General features: G+C 37.6%; 1 protein-coding gene across 3 annotated transcripts in view; it reads right to left on the bottom strand.

Moving 5' to 3' along the window:
* Window positions 1-18243, bottom strand: part of LOC102688445 (F-box/WD repeat-containing protein 1A) — a 43319-nt gene extending 25076 nt beyond the window's left edge. The window contains exons 1-4 of one of the 3 annotated variants that reach the window (XM_015347602.2): window positions 18091-18199; window positions 17424-17463; window positions 14838-14945; window positions 5298-5375 (exon numbers count right to left, since the gene is read on the bottom strand). In XM_015347602.2, coding sequence (XP_015203088.1) covers window positions 5298-5375; window positions 14838-14894 — 135 coding nt within the window. In that variant the 5' untranslated portion in view covers window positions 14895-14945; window positions 17424-17463; window positions 18091-18199. Of the gene's footprint in view, window positions 1-5297; window positions 5376-14837; window positions 14946-17423; window positions 17464-18090 lie in introns of all 3 variants that reach the window. The other 2 variants (XM_006630747.3, XM_015347603.2) reach the window with 2 other exon arrangements.
* Window positions 18244-22165: the final 3922 nt, after the last annotated feature.

Raw genomic sequence — 22165 nt, 5'->3', positions numbered from 1 at the left:
TTTCCATGTGCTACAGCACAGACAGGAGGATGTGTTAATAGGATGTCCTGAGCTCTATATAGTCCCTGATAGCCCCTGACCTCTCAGCCTTAACAACCACCAGGGTTCCCAAAGCCTTAAAAATAGTGAATAGGACAGGGGGGCTGGGGGTTGAAAGGATACATCCACAGACTGCACTTTATATTAAAAAAGGGTCTTGGAAAGTTTCGTTGACAGTTTATCCATCACCGTCCACTTGGGAAAGGTGCACATTGGAGTGTACACAAAGAATGAACATTAACAAAAGCTAAAGCAATTATTAGCTTAAGAAATAAGCTGATCTTTTAAGAACTATTCACTCCCAGGGGGAGATCAAGCTCTGTGACTCCACTAAAGAGGAGTCATTCAGGAAATTGTTTTAAAGGGAGCACTTTGAAGGCTTTCAAAGACAGAGAATAGCTATTCTGCTTCTTGATTTCTAAAGATTTTAAACAGCTTTTTTTCCCTTGCTGTTAACAACGTTAAGGCCACCCGACTGGACCGCTTTCATCTTTTGACTTCCGCATGCTGTTTATTGTTTTCTGTTCACCAGTCCTGAACGCTGCATGTGCCAAAACCTTACACATCAGTCTGATAGACATAATCAACCACCTCTCTATTTGTGACCACCTGACTCGGAAAGACATGAATACATTGGAAAATATACAAAATCAATTCCAAATAAACAATCGTCCTGCTTCTTGATTTTAAGAAACTGTTTCTCTTTAAGGGTAGTAGAACATCCTGTGGTTTTAATAAAATGATAGGTTTTTTTATAAACACAATAGCCACTACTTTATGCAAGGACCACTTAGACATGTTAATTGCAGTTAGAATACTTGCTTGAGATAGCTTGTCAAACCCAGTAGCAGTTTGTGGACAGAGGATGCATGATGCCAAAGGAATAAATTGGAAGTTAGACGTCCTTTAATTACATTGACACCAGAATGACATCAACTTTGAAGTTACTAGGCAAAATGTTTATGAAAAACAGCAGCTAGTGTTACAATGACCATGTTGTCAAGCATGGGATGACGTGATGCCAGTGTATAAAGTAGCTCTGCAACCTGGAAGGTGCAGTTCTAAAGCAAGTATGGGCAGGTTATGCTTACCTGCCATGTTCCTAGTCAATCAAATCAATCACATGTGCTACAAAGATAATGGCACCATGAACTTTGCACAAAGAAATTGGAACTCGGTTAACCCAATACAGTTTATGCAAGAACACAATTACACCACATTAACCAAACTGCCACTAGAACATTTATCTACCAAGTATGAAATGGTCACAATAACGGAGCAGCAGTAGCTTGTGTAGAGGCTGCATTAAGTCAAACAGTTGATGAACAACTGAAGCCCCAAAAACTATCAGAGCAACGTGCGAGTTGCAATGAACTTGGGCTGTTCGTTAAATCTGACAAGTCTTTTAATGATAAAATGGAGGATGTGCAGATAATTGGTACACGCAGTAACAGTGTGTCTGGTGTTAATAGTATCACTAGAATACCATCACATTTGGAGTTATTTAGCTAAATGGTTTTTATACAGCAAATGCTACGTACTGCAAGTCATGTAATGAGAACGAAAAAAAGAAAGCAGTCAGGCGGCCTCCTAAGTTTACACAGGAACCCCATGTTCACATATTATCAGATTTAAAACCTCTAGATTTAAGGCAGGAGAGGCTGATTGTGTCTAGAAATACCACATGCACATACTACCCCGTTTATCTGACCCGTTTCCCTTTCACCCTTCTTCTCGATCAAACTAAAGTGATGGGAATATATTGTAATACATACAGACTGGTCAGAAAATAAAGAGGATCACACAGTACACAGAAGCGAGAAAACAAAACAAAAACAAAAACAAAACTGAAATGTAATTTCACCGGAACACACAGGAACTTTTACTCATCAGGGCATGGGGTCTTACAAACCACTTAGTTCTAGGTTTTTTATGTTGTAATTTAGCAACACTGCTAACATACAGTTCTCTTTTCCGTCCAAGCTGAAACAGGATAACAATCATACTAGATTCCTTCTACTTCATCATGTAGTTATAGTCACATAGAAGAAAAAATATTTTCCCTTATCGTACAAAGAACAAAATATTCCATCTGATTTCCACAGTTGTGTGAATACATTTTCAGTATTACACTTCACAATAAAGCTCATCTAGCGAAATGAAAATATTTAACTCCTTAGCAGTTTACCCTGTCCCCTCTCTGATGACCTTTCACACTCCTCGTTTAAATCCATTCACCCAGGCAGCACGAGGAAGACTGACAGAAGAAGGATCTCTCCTCCTATTGTCACCTACTGAAGAGAAAGGGAGGAGCTGAATGAGGAGTCTGCATTGTGCTCTGCCAGAGAGCATGCAGTGTAATCAAGTTCAGCACAACCCTGGACAGCTGCCCTGTGACCGGGGTCAACCTGGACACAGCTACCCTTCACCTTTCTGAGGACTTTCTCCAGCGCTGTCACTCACTCCTCAATCCTGCCATGTATATGAACAGGACACTTCTGGGGAGCAGTCAATATACAATGGGCTCATCCCTTCATCAAAGCGATTCCCTTTCCATACACTCCTCTGCCCCCCAGAACAGAAAACAGATGGCCCATCTTAAATGTACAAATCGAAATTCATTGTGTTGTTAAATAAATGCCTTTGGAACACCACAGGGAAGCATGGGGAACAACATAGTTTGCTCACTCCATATTCCTGTCCCTGAAACAAGGTGAGCTGCGGCTTGGCAAAAATGTTTCCCTACACACAGAAAGAAGGAAAACAAAACTACAAACTGGAATTAGATGAATAACTGCATGCAGATGTAACTATACTGAACTTATCGTTACAGAAGTGACCAGATTTAAAATGATTTAAACTCAGTCAGTGGTTATCCGTTACTAATTCCAGAAGAGTTTTACTTGGAATATTAGACTACTTAATCTTCAGCATTCTTGAAATCTGTCGAAAACAAAGGACTCAAAGAATGATGTAAATTTATATACAGTGGTGTAAAAAAGTGTTTGGCCCCTTCCTGATTTCTTATTTTTTTTGCATGTTTGTCACACTGAAATGTTTCAGATCATCAAACATTTAAATATTAGACAAAGATAACAAAAGTAAACACAAAAGCAGCAACAACTGCAATCAAGCATTTGCGATAACTGGCAATGAGTCTTTTACAGCGCTGTGGAGGAATTTTGGCCCACTCATCTTTGCAGAATTGTTGTAATTCAGTCACATTGGAGGGTTTTCGAGCCTTAACCGCTTTTTTAAGATCATGCCACAGCATCTCAATTAGATTCAGGTCAGGACTTTGACTAGGCCACTCCGAAGTCTTCATTTTGTTTTTCTTAAGCAATTCAGAGGTGGACTTGCTGGTGTGTTTTGGATCATTGTCCTGCTGCAGAACCCAAGTGTGCTTCAGCTTGAGGTCACGAACAAATGGCCGGACATTCCCCTTCAGGATTTTTTGGTAGACAGCAGAATTCATGGTTCCATTTACCACAGCAAGTCTTCCAGGTCCTGAAGCAGCAAAACAGCCCCAGACCATCACACTACCCCCACCATATTTTACTGTTGGTATGATGTTCCCTTTCTGAAATGCTGTGTTACTTTTACGCCAGATGTAATGGGACACACACCTTCCAAAAAGTTCAACTTTTGTCTCGTCAGTCCACAGAGTATTTTCCCAAAAGTCTTGGGGATCATCAAAATGTTTTCTGGCAAAACTGAGACGAGCCTTTATGTTCTTTTTGCTCAGCAGTGGTTTTCGTCTTGGAACTCTGCCATGCAGGCCATTTTTGCCCAGTCTCTTTCTTATGGTGAAGTCATGAACACTGACCGTAACTGAGGCAAGTAAAGCCTGCAGTTCTTTGGATGTTGTTGTGGGTTTTTTTCTGACCTCTTGGATGAGTCGTTGCTGCGCTATTGGGGTAATTTTGGTTGCCCAGCCACTCCTGGGAAGGTTCACCACTGTTCCATGTTTTCGCCATTTGTGGATAATGGCTCTCACTGTGGTTCGCTGGAGTCCCAAAGCTTTAGAAATAGCTTTATAACCTTTTCCAGACTGATAAATCTCAATTACTGTTTCTCATTTGTTCCTGAATTTCTTTGGATCGCAGCATGATGTCTAGCTTCTGAGGATCTTTTGGTCTACTTCACTTTGTCAGGCAGGTCCTATTTAAGTGATTTCTTGATTGAGAACAGGTGTGGCAGCAAACAGGCCTGGGTGTGGCTAGAGAAATTGAACACAGCTTTCCAAAGATGTGATAAACCACAGTTGGTTTATGTTTTTAACGGGGGGGCAATCACTTTTTCACACAGGGCCATGTAGGTTTGGATTTTTTTTTCCCTTAATAATTAAAACCTTCATTTAAAAACTGCATTTTGTGTTTACCTGTGTTATCTTTGTCTAATATTTCAATTTGTTTGATGATCTGAAACATTTCAGTGTGACAAACATGCAAAAAAATAAGAAATCAGGAAGGCGGCAAACACTTTTTTCACACCACTGTATACAGCTGTAGCAAATGTAAAACGTGACATCTGCCCTGCAAAGTATTTTACAAAATTCAAGGCCAGTTATGAAGTACAGCTAAGTTCGATAACTCAGCTTTAAAAATAAAAAAAATCCCAAATTATATTAGAATCCAAATCTAGCCAATTGACCTTTTTGCTCTAGTTCAACCTATAAAAAGCTAAATATATACAAATGCACCTTAAGAATCGCAAAAGTCAATTCAGAGATTAATACTATCATCATTAACAATAGTTAGAGATCACGTGGAACTACCAATAACAGCAGCGAACTATACCTCACAGTGTTTCAACCCCAAAAGGACAATTTTGATGTGAGAACAGCTCATAAATGCATTTTAGGACCGGTGGTCCCAGGCTTCACCACTTGAAGACTTAGAGCGCCATAAGAAACTTGGCTTACTATGCTAGACAATGCAGATGCTTCAACAGTGGGGGAAAAAATAGCCATCACTCCTTAACCATACACACCCAGGACACTATATGATTGATTTCTATCATTAAAATCTTAAGAGCCACTTTCTAGAGCCACATAGATCCAATCCAATAGTGAGACATTACGAAGCAATGTTGGAGTCAGAGATATGCCATGAACAAAACCCAACAAAATAATCTAGCACTGTTAGGAAGGGGTTCACGACAGGTATATGACATGGTCCTTTTGAAGAAAGATGAATGAATGCCAATGCATACTGTGTGCATCACACTACAAAGGGCAAGGCACATCTTAAACATACCTGTCTAAATGCATTCTTCTCTGGGATAATCTTCCTTGGAGGCTCTTCATTGTGGCAATCTTCTCTCTCAGCAGAACTCTGTTTCAAAGAAAAAGTATTGTAACTTTATACATGTTCTAAGATTGATACATTCCTTGCTTTATGTCATTCACTAGGTTCTCTTGAAATAGGGATTATATGGTAAATCAGCATAATTGCCAGTAGCAGCTCAGAGCAGTCAACCCATGTGGTGTATATTTTTATTTCTTGGTGCTAGCAGTGTTTGCAAAACGTCCATTTCTCTACAAATCTGAATCAAATGTGAAGAGATCAGAACTTATAATAAAGGACATTTTTTGTTCGAGGGCGGCCTAAACAGCCTATCAAATAGAAGAGATTATGAAAAGTATTGGTTCAATAATACTTCATCCAAAATCGTGATGAAGCCAAAGTTAATGATATTCGGGCATGCAGTCCTAAATTACAGACAAGTCTTCTGGTAAAAATACTGTTCCTAAATTAAGACATGCACATCCTACAAATCTCCAGAGACTCTGCCCTAGAATTTTGCATTTCTAATGCCATGTGGAACATGGTTAAAGAAACCCACAGAGAAGCCCATTTTCCAGAGGGAAAAGAACGAGAAATGGTCATTTTCACATTGATTAGAAAATGCTGTAATTAAGTAACCTTGCAATGTAAATGAATGAGACGATCACTTAAAAATTCATTAACAATTCCCAAGCCTTGAGTACATAATCACTATGCTAATTCAGACATTAATTCCTAGTTTTAAAATGTCTTATTTTCAAGGCAGTTGTGTATTGTTCCATTAAAGTGACCCAAAGGCTATGAAAGTTTCAAATAGAGTCTCACTAGTTTATAGGGACTAAAAAACAGCATTAGGAATGGAACTAGAAGAAATATACAGGACAAAATGCATCATGCTAAAGTACAGAGCTCTTTTAACAATTAAACCCCCCCAAAATCTTGAACCCTTCCATGTGAGCTAGGCTTTACTTCCAGATTTCTTTAATCTGCTAACAATTACAGATCAAACACTGTAATGCAGAAACAACTGCTTCATTCATTAATAAAGTCTTACAGTCATTTTTACATCTTTCAAGCACCAGTTGAAAAAGCTTAATCATTTGGTCTTTCACTTTAAAGCTTTTAAAAGGAAACCTTGTTAAAAAAGAAACATGGACAAAAAAAAACCCAAAAACAACAACAATACGACCTCAGAGCCATCAGTTTTCAAAGATTAGGGCAATTCTCCATGCAAATGTGACTTGTTATTGTTCCAGGCTCGTTAATCTCTCTGAAAGCCTTTGACAAACCTTTCTTTGATTGATTAACTCCTGACAGCTCCAATGTGTGTATATTTGCAAAGACTGGCATTATCATTAAGGGTGGGCGGGCAAGCAACTCGTCTATTTTATTCGCTGGAATCCCCCTGCTCGGCAGCTGAGCTTCTCCTGCACACAAAGCCCCCTCTGAGAGGCAGGCTTTCGCTCGCCCGCCCAGGCATTCATCATCCTGAAGTTAATTGGTGTGGGCTTTAAGCAAATTTCCAACACCATCTAAAGGCACGGTGACACTGACTGCTGACCTACTACCATACGGTACCTATTGATTAACCTGACGAAGCAGATGATTCTAATACAATCCCAGGCAGGAAGAAAAATATATTATTCTTTATGGGGAATATGTGCAGTCATCAATATGCAAGATAAATAAAGGGTGAGGTCTATTTCTGGAGATGTTTTTTTTTTATTTTTTCTTCCTGGAAGAACCAATAAAATACAAATCCCATTACAAATACGTAATGTCTTTTATTAATGCAAAACATTGACTACAAATGCCTACATATAAAGTAAACATTTTTAATTTTGAGATTTAAATAACGCATTTCAAAGGAATGATATAGCAAATGAGAAAAAATGTGCATGACTTAGCTAATTAAATAAAAAAAAACAAATGCTGGGATTGTTTTTTTTTCTCTCCACTTCAGAGAAAGTGCTTTTACCTGCATAGGATCCATGAAAAATATGTCTTCTGCTTGACTGGAAAGCAAAAGCGCACTGTATTTTACTGTTGAAATTAAAACCAGATGGAGATGTTCTGTATTAATTTCCATCAGCCTGCCACACGTGATTCTTCTCTGTGGCTGAAGAAAGCATTCATCTCAACACCGAATGTCTTTCCAGCCATAATGAATTCAAAGCAGTGACCCATCAAATGGAATAAAAAAAGCAATCTTGCGTTGTGACTCCACATTATCACTTTCCCCTGCCTCCACATAGATACAGAGAGATCTCAATCAGCAGAGAATGGGAATTGGTGACAGGCAGTCCATGGTAGGGTTAATTAAACACTTGAGTTTAACACCCTTCCTATCATTAACCAAACAAAAACAGATCATTCAAGCCACACTTCATCTCAGCACTCGGGATACACATGTCATACTGACGAGAGGTGCCTGGTCCCCAGTGGCTACAATGAGTTTAAATCTTATCTGGTTTATCAATTATTCCAGTGATTACCTGCAGAGATTACTCCTGACCCAAAGCATCACTCAAATTTACAACCCAATTCACATTTAAAGTGCAAGGGAATATATATATATATATCCACATACCATTTTTGAAATTAAACAGTTGCTTACATTAAGAAAATTACAACTGTGAAACGAGAAAACTCGTATTTCTGGGATGACTAATTCATTAAATTACTTCAGTAAGCACGTCGAAAACAGGTATTTATGGATAAGATTAAAAGGTAATTATTGGGTAAAACAGTTTATTAAAATACTATTACTAATTGGGATTAAAAAAAGTTGTTTAATGAAATCTATTTGATTTCTGTAGCTATTTGATCCTTTTTAATTTGCATGTAAAAAAAAACATTTCCTGGCGTCATTACGGCACTTTTAAACAGTAGGCTTTCCACTGTAGTACTTATCCAAGTCAAACTAGATTGCAGATAACTAATTTGCACGTTCAATGAATAGGCCTATAAGTACATGTAGCATTTAAATCTCCATTTCCACAGTAATATTGGTTTTAAAATGATTAGTGTTTTAGATTTATAGAAGAACAATGAAAATACTGAAGCATGACTTTCTTGACTATGAATTAATCACAGTGTGTGGCTTTGAAAATTGTGATCACTTTCTACCATTTAAGATGACTATTTTTAAGATATGTTTGAAACAATTTTAGAAAACTGTCTAAATTCCAACTATTTCTTGACAACTTTTCCTTCTCTTGTCAATCAATACCTATATTTCCATCAAAAGAACTGGCAGGAAAGTAAGCAACGTAGAAACCTATACCTTCTACTATAAGGGACATGTTTTCTTCATGCAAAGAGTTCCTTCTAAATGCTACTCCAAGACAGTCCCTGAGCTAACAGGAGAAGCTGATTTTCTTTGTCCTGCAGGCTGTGTGGGTAAAGTGAAAATATTTTTGCACTCCGCTCTAGGAAATGTGGTATTTGTAATTGTATTCATTGTAAAGAGTTAGTTCTCTGCAGCTGTTTTCAACTCACAGTGTATTTTGTGTGATCAGCACACTGCCATAAATATGTTGGCCACTGCCCTCCGGGTACCTGTCAGTATTTAATTTACACAGTACAACTCAACTGCTGTGAATTCTTAAGCTGTTGTGCTGGGATAATAATCTAAGACATAGCATAAATGCAGAGAGATGGCAAAAAGTAGAAAAAAACCTATACCTTATAAGGAAACTTATGAAAATGTTCAACAATTTTCACAATTCAGCACTTTCAAACTAAACAGTTTCCCTCTGGTACAACACTCCATCAGAAGGTGTCTATGGCAACCAAGTTACTATTTAATTCACCAGTTCTCACAGAAAAGCAGTTGGTTAAATACCTCTATATAGCAGCATAACTAGAATGTGGATCTTATTTCTGAACTTCCTGCCCACAAGAATGACATTTGAAATTTAAATATTTGAATCTCACTTATGTCAAGCACTACTTTGACAGAAAGAAAAATGACAGACACCTGTCAATTCACCTGAAAGTACAATTTAAACCTGTATTTTATGAACTTGGCTCACAAATAGTATTGAACTTAATGGAAGGGATATCTAAATGCAAGGATTTATAAGAAAAATAATTAACTCACTGCATTCAATGTATAAAAGTGCAGTTCAACAATACAAAAAGTTTAAATTTGGGATGCTTTTGAAAATTACCCTTGTGCCTCTTATTTGTTAAAGGCTCTACTGCATTTTCAAACTTGTCATTTCAGCACAACTGCAGAGTCCTGAAACAAAACATAGCTTAAAGCGTGATTCTATGGGCTAAACCCACCCCCCAAAATTAAAAATGTAACACAGAATGTGATGTAAGAACATGTAAAAAAGGAGAGCAACAAATTCTAGGAATTGAAAGAATCCTCACACTTTAGGATTTTCAGCACAGTGATATTCCCAGGAGGGTGTGCAATAGCTCCAGAGGCCACTAGATAGCAGTGCACTACAGAGTAAAATCTACCACTCCTGCCCTTGGATGTCACTTCAGTACATATAAGGCTGACTGCATCTCCAAAGACCAATTACTTCTAGTGACAGGGAACAGGAGGACACAGGCACACAAAAGACAAGGAAAGAGGGAAGGGGAGAGAGAGAACAAATACATAAAAGCTGTCAGAATGCAAACTCCCAACAGAGGCGAAACTACATAACACAAGCTTTATTCTTTTACATATACAAAGGCATCAAAGCAAGTCCTCAAACTTTTAGATGTTGTATAGTTTTATTAATTGGTTTTAGCATGAGGTGCGTCCATACCGGAACACCTCTAGTATTTTCTTCATATGCAAGAAATAGCTCACAGCCAGTGCCAAATCTTTTTAGCTGAACTGGCCTTACATTTTGTGATGTGATAAATACTAGACCACTTCACAGCTTTAGCAAGGCACACTGGTGTCATTCTGCAGGCTCTTTCAGACAGACGTACTGTACCTTTCTCAAATCCCATTAGCTGACAGGCTGTTGGAACAGCTTGAATGTGTGAAACTCATGCTTCAGGGATCAACCCAAACTGGAAGTCTGGCACAGCATCAACAAAGCAGAAGCCTTTTTCTTCTTTGATAAAATAACAGGCAGTACACATCTCTTGACATGTTAAATTTAGACATATCACAACAAATATGTAGTCAGGAAAGAACACTGCAAATTAATATTTTGTTTGTTTTTCATATCTAGCATGTCATTACAGAACCATAACTGCTGGTGCACCAGGGCTAATTTCATTACAGGATCCATGTATTTACTTCTGTGTACAAGGTGCTTAAATCTGATTTTTAATATCACAAAAACAACGCTTGCCTTCAAAAGTGATACCATATTAATGAAACATTCATAGCTTTGTATGAATCTAAATTTCATTCATTTAGAGCTTGAAATATTATATAATGTATATGTAACAGATACAGCTTACTGTTACAGCCAGTGACAGCCCCTTTCTCTGCCAGGATAAGGCTACCTTCCCCAAATAAAATGCCAAAGTGGGGAGTGCTGAGCACAAGGGAGATGTTGAAAGTGATAGAGGTCAGTCCCACAGAAAGGATAAACACACAGGCAACATGACCCTACTCTCTTCCATATTATCATTTATAGGCAATCTTGGACACGTTACCATTTTTTTCTTGGCTACTGCAGTGGAAAAATGAAATTAAACACTTGGACTGAGCGATTGAAACCCAGATCCAATTTGTGTTTTCATCTCAGAAAACAAAAGCCTTCAGTGAGGCCCTGGGGCCGTCATTTCAGCTCCCAGAGTCCTGACATTTTTACCAGAGAGCGTGCTGGACAGAATGATCTGATACAAGCTCTGCCCCGACACGTCAATCAGACAAACAGTGCACTATACCTACAGCGCACAGGCCTTACTATATAAAGACAAGTTGGATACGACAGCAATAACTCAATGGATTTGGGGTATATCATATTAATTATGAGCAAATCAAATGAACGTTAAACTTGATTTCAGTCTTCACCAAATTACTTACTGATCCTCCCATGGGTTCTCCAAGCCTAACTGAACAATTAAATTTCAGTAAAAACGAGAAAACCTATCGTGAAATTAATCTCAACTAGACCAAACAACCATTTATCTAGGGTCACAATTTGAGAAGGGACAAAACACACACCCGTTGAGTAATCCACTGTAGATTCTTCTTATTTATCTCAAGACAGAATGCAGCTCTAGACAGATGTTTCAACATTGTGTAAAGGTAACCCTAACTTTTTAAATGAGGTTTAGACAAGTCAACCTCACAGACTAATCCATCATAATGAATCTATTATCACAAAAGAAGCCAACATATGGCCTGACTACGTAAATACAAATCCTAACTTCATCATACAGTTGTTTTAAATATTGAACTAATGGCCGCTGCAAATCAAGAAGGAAGTAAAGATCCTCGATATTAGGAGTTACATAGCATCAAAGAGAGACATCAGTTTACCCCATCCACGACAATTACACCAGAAACTATGGTTCTAACCTTTCACAGCGCTTTCATAGACTACAGATCAAAACCATAATACCAGTATGACCCAAGACAGTGCTCTCCATAATACCAGTATGACCCAAGCTGCATAATATAAGATTAACACTCTCTCCAATACTCTGGTGAGACTCAACATGGTTGACATTGACGTTGTTTGGTTTTGGACCAAACAACGTCAGTCATACAACTCACATTTTTGATTGAGATAAAAAATGCATAAGACATCAGGATGCCACACTAACTCCACATTTGTCTTATGGCTACGTGCTCCTAGCTCAAGATAAAGAATACACTTAAACATATAATTCTTCAAAATTTCATAGCGCACAATGTATCGATTCATAAAAAAAATCCATGAATTTCAATTAATCACATTTGCTTTTCATGTCCTAATGCTCACATTTGCTCTTTTGTGTGTGAAACAATTTAACTGTCAGCTTCTTCTCTGTTTTAAAATCTACTGCCCAGGCAGAGGTTATTTTTTGTGATGGTCATTATAATATAATGTTTTGATTAATGTTTAATTTTTTTTGCACTATCACTGTAACTGGTAGGTATAGTGCACATGATGAGCACAAAATGACATGGTGTTTTTTCAACTAGTTACAAATGGGCAAAATAATCATAATGAAATGTAGATATGACATAAGCTAATACTTTCTTTCAATATTCCACCAAGGCAGGCACTGATGTTGGCAGTATGCTGCAGTGGTGTTATAACGAGCGATAATCACATATCAGATAAAATCCATTACTTAAACTGAGAATATATTTGGTGCCTTCTTGTAGGCTGATGTAAGCAAATCTCAGCAGCTTAGCTGGGTCTAGTCAGTAATCACAAGGGAGACCTCCAGTAAAAATCACGGTTGCTAATTTAAGTGGTGCTGGTGGGCCACCTGCCAGAATTCACACAAATAGCAATATCCATGGATGTGACTGGGCATATTGTACTTTAGAAGGTGATGTCTCATGGAAGAGATGTCTAAACTGGGGTACTAATAGCACTGTTCACAAGAGAAGGGATGTTATTCTAAGTGTCTCAGATAAACCCATCTCTGGATTTGGTACAATCTGACCTTTTTTGGTCCCTCTTATTTCATTTAATGTTGTAAAAGGAACCTATTGGCACTTGATGGCTTGAGTGTGACACCCAAGTGGTTCAGTGGCTGATCACATCTCAGATGTAAACTGTAAACTTTCAGGAAAGAAAATGCTAAATTTGTTCTAAGGAGTGGCAGATATGGAGCTTTAACTCTTTGCTGTGTGTCTAACATCCACTTGTGAAGAATAAATGGTTTGGGAAGCAGACAAAAAAGCAGTGCTTCAGATATTATCTGGTACATCTGGAGAATGAAACAAAACTGAAGTGAATGAACAGTTGAAGTGATGTTCACTTACCAAATTATTTTATTCATTATTCCTCAACTATAATTCTGTCAGGAATTGCTACTCATTATTGGATCTGATCTAAAGAAAATCTGAAAATTCATAATGATCTATTGCCTATTTCCAGGTTGTGGTCCTCATATGTCATTTTACTGTGAAGACAGACATAGCTTATACTATAATGTCCAATCCTTCAAGTACACGATCAGACAGATGTGACTGCTGAGAAGCACTGAAGAATCCTAAATTAGTATTTATAAACTCAGGAAATATAGGAACAGCTAAATAAAATGCTTTAAATAAAAACACATTTCACCCTGATGTACAACAAGGCCTGGGATTACCCAGCTGTCTGGGCATAACTGGCAGATCACTAACCAGGTAGGGATGGGATTAGTAAAACACATCTGTTGGATTTCAGAAAAACTGTGACTTTTGTGAATAATGCAACATCCTGGGGGTTTGATTTGACATTAGTGAGGGATGTGCTGTTCCACCAATCTATGCTAAGTCTTTGGTCAGGCATAGTAAAGCCTGCAATTTAAAAATGGCTCTGCTGATGAGCATGTTGGAAGAACACTTCTAAATGTCCAATTCAAAGAGAGTAAAGGATCTATTGCCAGAGAAAGTCACAAAGAACAACAGATGATTCCAAATTGGATGGGTTGACGCTCAACAAGCTAAATGTGGAAAACAACATTCTTTCCCAGCAAAACATACATTAATGTTTCCTTAAAAATATGTCTCAGATCAGTAAGGATCGCTATATATCAAGTTCTAAATATAAAGGAAAGCAAGAGTACTCCAAAGTCTCCAGTCACTGCTATGTTCCGAGTAAAGTGACACTAAAAAATGTCAAAAATAATAAAAGCAAGAAGAGAATGATGAATGTATGAATTCATGAACCGCAAAGCACATTAAGCTCCAGAATTAGTAAAGGACATAAGAGTACCTTAGGGACAGATATGAGCATTAGTAGTCTAGCCATGCTCGCCAACTAGCGCTGACAGTTAAGGCCATCAACCACTGCCCAACAGTACAGCTGTATGATAGACACATTTTCACAGTTCTTATAGCACTGGAAAATAAGCTTAAATTGTTTCTTAATTTGATCTTATCTAACAAAGTAATGTCATCATACTGGCTAAACGCATATCGATAACTGCAACGGGTTGTGAAAAGGAGACTCAATAGACACGAGATACTCAAAACAAACGTATCCAAAGTCAGACAGAGAGCGCATGTAAACCACATAACCATGAAACCTTAAGTACACTGAAGAAAGGCAAAGTTATGGGAAAGCAACCTAGGGACTATAACTACCAGACTATATTTACAGCAAGGCAGAAAAATCCTAACAACCCCCTAGCTTCTGATTACAGGTTTAAAAGAGTTTTCATCCCCATTTAATAATGAACATGGAGGTGTATAATGGCCGGTACAGGTCGTCACGAAGGCAAAGACCTCCCACCTATTTGGAGGAGTGAACACTTGCCTGATTGCATGAGGCTGTCCTTCAGGGACATCAGTCATGAACAGTCAGTCATTAAAGACTGGGCCCATAGCTGGCAGTGACAGCTGGTGAAAGTGGGAATGTTGAGTGTGATGGGTGTGGGATAGAGTACCTGGAAAGAGTTCAATGTGCCAGTCCCTGGGGTGTGCAGGCATCGCAGCGAAGGCATGCTGTCCGCCAGGCTGGAGCAACCCAACCACAGTGACCTGGGCACAGAGCACTGCAGAGAGAGGACAAGCATGAGATGGGATAGAGTGAGGAAGGGTGGCAAAGAGTTCAGCCAATCAGCACTCGCTCGGAGAGCAATATTCCCAGGAGACCAGGCAAAAAATGTCACGCCAGTTTTATTTGTACAAAAAAAAAATCAAAGGACACCCATTTCACAATGATTAAGGCCCAATTTTAACGACATTAATAAGAAAAACTCGAATACGCACTCATACGTAAATTACAGGCCTACATTTTGTGCCACAGACACAGTCCCTTAAAACAAGTCTATCTTTTCAAACATCAGCACGACTAAAGTGGTGTATTTCTGTTATGTACTGCATAATAAATTACAACTTCTCAGAAATCGGACAGCAATTGAAAAGTACAGACTGGATACAAGAGGCAGCACTGCACATTAGAAGTACACTGTACTGTGAAATTATTGTTTTTGTCAATAAGGTGCTGGTTCATTTTTGGCTTATGCCTTAAAGATGATATTGTATCAGACACTAACTGTACCATCAATAGACTGAGTTCTCAAGGAAAATACAATTACAAAACCACATTCAGCTTGACAGGCTTTCAAGCTAGCCCCCATGTCATAAAATACAAGTTTTCGACAGCAGCAGTATGCAGTATACTCCACTTAAAAATATCAAAAGGAAATTTCGAACCATGGCTTGCAGAGAAATGGCATTCTGCATTATCATAATTATGCAGCCACTAGAATGATACATACTAAGATGTTTTTGTTACAGGACATGATTCACCAAGGACACGAATACCTGGCGTGGGCATATAAACCAAAACCTCAACAAAGCAGTCTGAAGCTGGTTTACATGTAAATAAGACAGGCTAAATTTCAATTAGCACAGAGCTCCCCCAAGACAGGCAATTTTAAAGATCCAGAAAAAAATGGAAGCTAGGCAAGTAATTTGGTTTCTACAAGGATCCCACATTCCAAAAATTAAACACTGCCATCTGAGAAATGTCTACCAGAATTGGAGTTAAATGGCCAATAGTACAATCTGTGGTACAGGACACACACCAACAAAACAACAAAGTAATTGGCATCCTGATGTATGAAGGGATCCTAATTTGCTATACTCTTAACAGCAACGTCATTACAATGATATACAACAGGTTTTCACTGGCAAATTCTTGGAAGAAAAACAGCACTACAAGGCACCAATTCACCAAACAGGTGATGAACTACTGCTGCAATGCACTAGGTGCAAGACTGAAGGAGATGTCAGCGTAATAAACCATGTCATGTTTCAATTCAATCTGTGCAGCATTTCCCCCAGAAAGAGACGGTTTCCAAGCTTCAGGAAAAAAATGACAATTCTTTATTGACAAAACAGTATGCTGATGTTGGAAAACAAAATGGCGGTCAGGCAGCCATCTTGGTTTAAATGAGAACCTGCTTTCAGCATGTTAACTGTATTCGTGGGCCAGTAACATCTACTGAGTCTACTGAATTAAATGCCCAAGTGTTTGCTCAGAAACAGTCTGTGTTTTGACAAGACAACTAAATAATATTCAGAAAGTCAAGAAGGCTAAGACAGGAGTGCTGTTCTAACCAAATTATAATCATCCTGACAATGTTTATCAGATTTGCACTTACCCAATGTTTCTGAAGAAACGTTTTTCACAAGCAGCTGATTTTACAGTGACCATGTTCTTGAATGTAGCAACCTGAACAACCTTGAGAAGGGAACCTGGCCTGACTTATGTAGTTATACCAAATCTCATTCCAGTAGGCCAAACCGTTTGAAAGATGTCAAACATTTATTGCACATCTCACACTGTGCAAGCCATTGGGCAGCCAGACATTGTGACTTCTCAGTCTCACTTTCACCAAAACAATTTCTGATAGGCCATCACAATCCTTTGAAAGTTCATTCATTTTTGTTAAACAATAATGATTTTCTACACATTTGGAAATGTTGGTAGATGAATAAAACAAGCAGAACAATAACAATAAGTGTCCAGTAATGTTGCCTGGAAGCCTGAGAGGACCATCCAACAATAGGGCAAACAAACACAGCTGTAATGAGTTGTGGACTGAACCTGACAAGTGAGAATTCAGTACTGTAAATACTCAGTCTGAGTCAGAAGAACTCAATATAAATACAAACACTACTGAGATGAAAAGAAACCTCTTACAAAGTCTACAAAATCTGGGAATTAATATTTTTAGTGGTGCATGCCAAGTTAATGTACCTTAAACCATATCACATATGCAAATATCTTATATTTACACTATACATATAAATAATGTTTATTTAGACTATGAATATGAATAATATTTGTTTTTTAAAGGGGTAAGCCCACTTGCAAAGCCAAATCTGTGCATTGAACTACTCTTTAATACCAAAGGTAAGTATTTAAGTGTTGGCAGTCTTTTGAAGTGTGGTGTGGATTACAATTCTGAATTACATTGAATTCTCATTTTATGTCAGAATTCAATATAATCCACACTAACCTGTAATTATTTCAAGATGAAACCTCACTGTTCAAGATATCTGAAGGACAAAACCATCAATTAAAAGAGCGTATCTGTAGTTTATATTCAACACAGACAACATTAAGACTTAATTATACGTGACCACTTGTGCTGAAACACAACACAGGACACGTCAAGGAAAAATATGAAATACATCCACCAGTAAAACCTAACAAAAATGGCCTATATGAAAGACACTATATCCAACATCTAAAAAGCTAATATAAGAGTATAGTCTACACCTCAATTAAAGTACACTTCAATAAAATTGATACAAATATTAGTTGACGTAACATAAATTCAAGCGCACCGAATCAAGCATAATGTAAACACAGGCCAAAGCTAAACATCCACTGGGCAGAAAAACACATCGATTACTTCAAGCAAACAACTATCAAGATCAACACACCAACACATAATATTCATTATATTCTCTTCCCTGAAAAGATCTCATTTAGCTTACGGATTTTTTTCAATAAATAAACGTAAGTTTATTTTGTCTGTTTATTTATCATAGTCCAAGATGGCGGCTTGACCCACCGGTACATTCATTTCCAGCACAAACCGCTATGGACAAGCCCAAACCTTCATCTCATTTGGGTTCTGTCGAGTGTCAGAAACCGACTTTGCCCTGTCATCTCCTCACCATAAACTTCAGAGCCTTCTCTTGCAGTACCGTCTCTGGTTCCATCGTCAGTCTGTCCGGGACTGGTTCTCTCTCAGCCCCGGGACCTGCGTCTCTCCACTGCCGCTGCTGCAGACAGGAAAATCCGTTCCACGGCACTCACCCCCCAGCGGCCCAGGCTGCACGGCTGAAACAGAATTGTGGGGTTTGAAGTTTCTTCAACCCTAAATATTGTGTATGCTCATATCTCAAACACTACAAGTCCCAGTTGCGCTATAAAAGCCTTTGATGCATTCTGGTAGTTCCTGTTTTATTTACAATAAGCCTTTACGTACTACAAATCCCACTAAGCGAGTGCGTTACTCTGGGATGTGTAGTTTTTCGATCTTTTGTTTTGTCGGTTAGTTACGCATTTAGTATAATAACTGGATACATATTTTAATCTAATATTATTTTTTTTTAAAGCTGAAATGCGATAATTCTGCTATTGTAGTATGTCTCGTGTTTTACATACAAGCGATATTTGATTTAATATGGAACAATTAAAAAAAGAAACATTAAACACTGGTTTGGCCATATCCAGTTTGTCATATATAGAAGTGGACACAATCGTGGAATTATCCAGTGGTGTTATATATGACAGCACAGCACATGTGTATATTCTATCATGTGTACTGATTACATAATAAATACGTGTATTGATAACTACCCAAGAAGTGAATAGTTAATGTGCAAATTCCATTCTGAACGTCTGCGTAGTATCGTATACGGATTAGGTTTTCCGGTCATTTAACCATTCTTTATTTTAATTTCTACTTTTATTCTCCATGGATTCTTGTTCTATGCTGCAATGCTCTTTTGATCTGGTTCTGCTATGGTATGCCATAATATGCTTTTATGATGTGCTGTATACTAAGTGCGATGTTAAAGCTGTATTATTATGAACTGTAAAATTGCTTTATTATTAATTTTAATTCATTGTTATTTAAAAAAAAACACATAAAATATTGCTTCACGTCGTTTGTATCCCGGATTCGTTTCATGCTCTCTCAATTTTAATGTCTGCTTTTCCTGGGTGTTCTAGTTTCCTCCCACCTGCCAAAGACATGGTGGCCAGGTTAATTGCTGTCTTTAAACTGTAGCTGCACCTGTGAATGTGTGTCTGTGCTCTGAGACTGGTGTCCAGTCTAGAGAGTAGTACTGCGTTGTGCACTGTTTTCAGGATAACTCCAAGCAGCCCTTAGGAATAAGGTGCTCCTTGATCAAGAATAGATGGAACTCCAAATATACAGTTTGACATTACAGTGATAGCACTATTATAATTTCAGTTATTAGTAAAGATATTACATGAAGTTAGGTGAATAGTACATAAGATGGTGTTCAATTAATTGCATTATTATTATTAGTCGTACTGTATATTGCTTTAATTAGTAGATGTCTGAATTTGAACCCAATGATAATGTTAAAAGCACAGCTAATACACTGTGGCTGCAACTCTGGTGTCCTGGAAAGAAAGGTTTCCAGTAATGTATGGAAACTTTGCTATTTATGGTTGTGTTTCTACTGAAAATAAATACAATTTATTACATTTGATATGATATTTTAGCAAACGTGAACCTTAGTAAGTCAGTCCTGGAATTTTGTGGTGGTAAAATAGGACCAGTGGGACAGCTTAAGGCAAAGCTACAAAATAAAGGTAGTCCACTTTTAAAGTTTGACTAAAATCAGACAGGCACTGAGACAAGGCCAGTATGAGCTCTTCAGTGTGCAACTACAGTATGTATGGGGTCTTAAATTCAAACACCTTGACTAGATTTCTGCTACATCATAAGATAAAATTATTTCATGCGCAGATTCTAGGCTTGCTGTTTTGAAACTGTCTTATTACTGTCAACAGGCTCATGTACTATTGACAGATAAAATCAGAGAACAAAATACCAATCCAAACAACTTCCTAGCAGATCAAACCATCGTCCATATAGTTTCTAGTTGTTTGGGGTTGCCGCTGTGTGACCGTACCTCAACACTTCTTATCAATAGCCTTTCAGATGTTTTTCCAATGTATCATTAACAATTAAAGCCGTAACTGTTGTATACCATTTAAATAGTATGCCCATCTGATCCTCTATCCTAGCACAAGTAGCTCGTGTCACCACCGAGAAAGTCAAGAAGTGACAAGGATTTCCAGGTCAGAGCTGCATTATTGTTACAATGACCATCATTTGTAATAGTACAGGCTCTAGTATTATAGTAGTAAGCATGGCTGTGGTTGCAGTGGTAACATTGATGTAGATTGTTCAGGTTGGTATTAAAGCATTGTTCTCTTGCTAAATCTATGCTTTAGTACATTTAGTAATATTTTAGTAATATATCCTTTCTTTTACTTCTTTTCTTATTCATAGGTGCAGTATAGATATTAAGGACTATTCCCTTTATTGCCTTTTCATTATTATGATCCATGTTGTGGGCATATCCAGCTTGCATTTGTCATTTAAACTATATTCCAAAACAAAGTAATTATAAATAAATCTTTGTGCACATTAATTATTGTTAATAATAATAAATGATTAAACTTTTCAACAGTGTTCATGAATATGCAATCATAGCTCCCATGAACAATTGACAGATTTATAGAAGAATCAACAAAATGAGGTGTATGATTTCTCTTGATTTATGTCAGCAGAAGAAAGGATTATTTATTGCCAGGCTGCTGGACTGGAAGATTCATCCTCTGTAAGAATCCGATTGTACAGCAGACACTGTGCGGGAACACAGCTATGACTAATGGCTCCTTTGCATAGAAATGAGAACTCATGGACCAAGAACTGTAAAAATACAATAACTCAATTGACAGCTGATCTCTTTATCATATGCATAGGCAAGCAGCCTATTAATTTTTAACAGACAAATAGTGAAGTTTTTTTCTGGCTGCTTTTTTTTTCTTAACACAATGAGCACCAAGTATAAAATATACATTTTTTTCTGTACTTACGAGTTTATTCTAGAGTGCAGCAATGCATAGCTGGAGGGTATTCTGTGCCAATGTGAAACATATAGTGTTTCTTGAATTCTTTAAAGGACCAGTTTGAATCAACTTCCCCTTCCTGCTATATTCATCCTGACTTGTTTTGTGCCTTGTTGTGGGAGCAACCTGCTGGGGTTTCTATCTACATGTTTGTTTTTGCCATTAAGTGACTATCCCAGTAAGGACGGGTTCTTGAAGACAAGGGTTTTCCAGAAGGCCCACCAATCTTAGGACATTTTGAAACAGGACATGTTTTCTACAGTCATATCTAAGATGAGAAGTGTTTGCCTTAATTACTGTATATTTTTGCTCAATTTCTAGATGACAGAATTATTTAAAGTATGATACTCATAATTAAGTTCAGAATTGCTCCATTAATTCAGTACAAGACTGGACTTCATTGCATTATGTTTTCAGAAAAGTTCTATCTGAAGTTATTTTTTCTGGAAAGGGTAGCTAGCACAGCAAATAGCAATCTAAGCAGAATAAAAAACATCATGAAAATAAAGAAATAAAAGGATATAAATATAAGGATATAAATAAAAGGAAAAAAAAATGGATAACATACAGTATGTCTGTAACTCCATGAGTCATGGATATATACAGGGGTGTAAATTTCCAGGAGGAAATAAATGTGGACAGTCCTCAGCTTCATGTGTCTAGTTGTGATGCTCAGAATATCTTTCTCTTGCTCTCATGGATGAATTGTAAATTTGAACTGAAATGTAATTTGTTAGGCAATCACCTCACCGCAGGAGCCAGCAGAAAATGAGCCTTTCAACTAATTTCACATGGGCTATGTTTTGCATAATTTAACATAATAGAGTCTTATACCATACTTTAGATTAAAGATGAGTAGTGAATTGTAAATTATATACATATACTTTCTACACACAAAAAGGATGGAATAAATGTCTGGTCCTTTGCTTTTTTTTCCCCTCAATTCCCTTGGTGTAAACTGTTTTACTTCCCAGGATTTAGGGACAGAAAAGAACATGACATATTTTACAAATATTCTGTTGAAAAGGGCTATGTAGGATATGGTCCTGTGATTGGATGTGCAGTGTGTAG

This window comes from Lepisosteus oculatus, chromosome 4 (genome assembly GCF_040954835.1).
Source record: "Lepisosteus oculatus isolate fLepOcu1 chromosome 4, fLepOcu1.hap2, whole genome shotgun sequence".
Taxonomy (NCBI): domain Eukaryota; kingdom Metazoa; phylum Chordata; class Actinopteri; order Semionotiformes; family Lepisosteidae; genus Lepisosteus; species Lepisosteus oculatus.
Note: the sequence above shows the minus strand (reverse complement) of the source record. Positions and strands in the feature narration are given on the sequence as shown.